The 2,830-nt window shown below is 35.4% G+C and overlaps 1 protein-coding gene across 1 annotated transcript; it reads right to left on the bottom strand.

Moving 5' to 3' along the window:
• Positions 1-266: 266 nt before the first annotated feature.
• Positions 267-2,830, bottom strand: LOC108485423 (stromal cell-derived factor 2-like protein). Its single transcript, XM_017789295.2, has 6 exons — positions 2,363-2,830; positions 2,132-2,272; positions 1,332-1,472; positions 1,078-1,127; positions 856-985; positions 267-592 (listed from the first exon to the last, which is right to left on the bottom strand). The coding sequence occupies exons 1-6, from the start codon at positions 2,477-2,479 to the stop codon at positions 509-511; spliced, it is 663 nt and encodes a 220-aa protein (XP_017644784.1). The 5' UTR covers positions 2,480-2,830; the 3' UTR covers positions 267-508.

Genomic DNA, 2,830 nt, shown 5'->3' with positions numbered 1-2,830 from the left:
AAAAATAACTTTAAAATACATATTATTTTTATTTACTTTAATTTTTTCTAAAGGTTTACGTAAACTCTGAAACTTAAGCAAATAACTGTAAAAACCATAAAATAAAACCCATTCTATCAAAATAAAATCTAAAAAAACTTAATATGAAAAAAAAAAAACTAACCAAAACTGAATTGAGTTATCAAGAATAAAAAATTTCAAAAAAAGACTTGACCAAACTGAACCAAACCACCCTCAACCCTTCTTTCCCTTGTTCACACACACTGTTTAGGAAAAAGAGGAAAAGCTGCTTTTCAGTGAAAAAAATTAAACTCATGAATACATAGTCTCAACTCTCAAGTTACATAAGTATGCATTATAAAGTACTTAGCAGAGAATTGTCCTGCAAATATACTACTTGATTTCATAAGATGGTTATAGGTACTAAATAAACAGGCACCAACCACATACAAATCCAAAAAACCCACGTACCTGATTTTCTGAAGTAGTGATCCGTTAAACATATATACTACTTACTTTTGGTAACGGGGAGATACACACCTTCTGCAGCCAACCATACATTGTCAGCACGTTTTTCTCGAACACCACAAACCTACACCAAAATGTTGAAATGGTTGAACATACAAAACAACTAGCAAAAGCCAACAGAACTTTAGACGAGCACATTTTGGCCAACTGCCTTCACCATTAACAGTTCATTAACAGAAAGACGTTTTTAAATTTAGAAAAACGATGAAAAGTAAGCTTTTGCACTCACTGATGAGCTAGCACGTATCAAATATTACTAATTAAAATACGAGTGGAAGGAAAATGTATTCATATTATATTAATATTAGAATATTTTTCCATCCTCACCTCTTGTTGTCCACCAGCTATTCTGGCATATTTCTTATCATGACTATGGAGGTAACCACCAGTGTCCACATGTTGAAGCCGGATCTTTTGATCTTGCTTCCAAGTCTTCCCACTTCCCTCAATAATGAGCCTGATGAGAATTGTCCAATAATGAAATACCAGCAAAACAGAAAACCAGAAAGATACGCATAAATTAGGTAAAAGGAAAATTTTGGGTCTCACCTCCAGTAATCACCGGTATCTGATTCTGATTCTCCTCCAAAGCAGCTAACCTACACCAGCACCATATGATGAAGTTACTAAGTTTGTATTCAATGAATAGAAACCATGGGCTTTACTTTTGAAAGTTATTAGTTACCTGTTAACAATTTTAGAGGTACATCACCATTTACAGACATCAATGAAATTAACTTAAGTTGACAAATTTGAGAAGTTTCAGTTAAGACTGGCTGTTGAAAAATGTAAAAGATACTAACCTCTAGGTTTCCTGATATTGGAGATGCATGCAAATGGCTATGCAGCCATTTTCTAGTTCTCATGTGTTGCAACCTAATAATTGTTCCACTAGGAATGGTGTCTCCTTGTTTTGCAGATGTATCAGGTTCAGGCCTAACAATCTGCAAAGCATAATCACAAATTAAATGGAATGATGATGAAATATACTCTTATCACACAATTAGTAGAGAAGTTGACTGCAAAATGTAGTAAAAGCCCAAACTTTAATTTAACTTTCTCAAGTGATCTCAAACTATAGCAAGAAAAGGAATGTAGAAACAAAAACAAAAAAACTAGCCAGTATAAACATAGAAATCGCAAAAACAATGGAAGAATTTCATGCTTGAACCATATCATAAGAATTCTAAGTGAAAGACGCAAATAATATATTTACAGGGTTAATTGTGCCAAAACAAACAAAAGTGACTATTAACTTGGAAATTTCATTGATCCACTGGATTAATCATCAACAAAAGTCCAATCGCAATCAACAAAAGCAACGCTCAACATTTGCAATATTAAGAAATTCTAACTCCAGTTCATCTCATGAATTGCATCAAATAAAAAAATTTAAAATTCATCATAATTAAATACCAGCGTAATATCTCAATCTCAACCTCCCTAAGAATTAAAGAGCTATTCAGTTAAATAGACTCGTTAATCACAATGATACGTGTAATTACAAGCAATTCCTACCGAACCGACTCCAAATCCAATTACATGAAACATTCGGAAACTACTCTAAAACATCTGATAATAGAGATAGAGAGAAAGAGAATACCCAGTAGCTGTTGGAATCATCAACATTAGGAAAGCCGGTAACAGATTGCTGTCCACTTCCAGAACCGTACGGCACATCGTGTGAATGCAGCCTAAATTTCGTTTTCTCGTGCATTAGCTTTAGAACCGTCCCATAAGTAATCTGCTCCCATTCATTTTATTTAATAAAATTAGGAAGCAAGAGATGCTTTTAATTATATAAAGAAATAAGTGAAAATAGAATTTTAAAAACCTCAACGTTTTGGGAAGTGGAGGAGGACGAGGCGGCGGATGCGGAGGAAGGGGAACCTTGATCGAGATCGAGAGATAGGAAGAGGAAGAGAGCGAAACCTAAGAATCCCATCGCCATCAGGAATAGTAATCCGATAAACCAATTCTGTTGCCAAAATGGATAATCGACCGTCAGACTCTTTCTAGAAGGTTCTGTTCGATCTTCTCTGCTCGCACCTGGACTTGAAGAAGGTGGTGGTTTTCTGCGAGAGAGGGCTTGCGGCCCCGACGGCGCCACCGTGGAGGGAACTTTTTTTCAGATCTAACGGAAAGTCTTTAACGGTTTCGTATTTTGAAGGATTTTTAATGGATCTGGCTTGAGACCTGGAAAGTGTAGGAAAAATGGAAAATGGCTTTTTGAGAGGGAAGATGAAGGACATTTGACACGTTGGAGTCACACTGTATGGACCAATAGGAAGTTGAAATATGG

This window comes from Gossypium arboreum, chromosome 7 (genome assembly GCF_025698485.1).
Source record: "Gossypium arboreum isolate Shixiya-1 chromosome 7, ASM2569848v2, whole genome shotgun sequence".
NCBI lineage: Eukaryota > Viridiplantae > Streptophyta > Magnoliopsida > Malvales > Malvaceae > Gossypium > Gossypium arboreum.
This window is presented reverse-complemented; position numbering and strand designations above follow the sequence as displayed.

Excerpts from the sequence above, each read along its gene's own strand:
- LOC108485423 (XM_017789295.2), bottom strand. The coding sequence starts at position 2,479 with ATGGCGATGGGATTCTTAGGTTTCGCTCTCTTCCTCTTCCTATCTCTC. Across the intron at positions 1,128-1,331 it reads CAATATCAGGAAACCTAGAG|GTTAGCTGCTTTGGAGGAGA; the intron begins GTTAGTATCTTT and ends GTGCTGGTGTAG. Across the intron at positions 986-1,077 it reads GATACCGGTGATTACTGGAG|GCTCATTATTGAGGGAAGTG; the intron begins GTGAGACCCAAA and ends AATTCTCATCAG.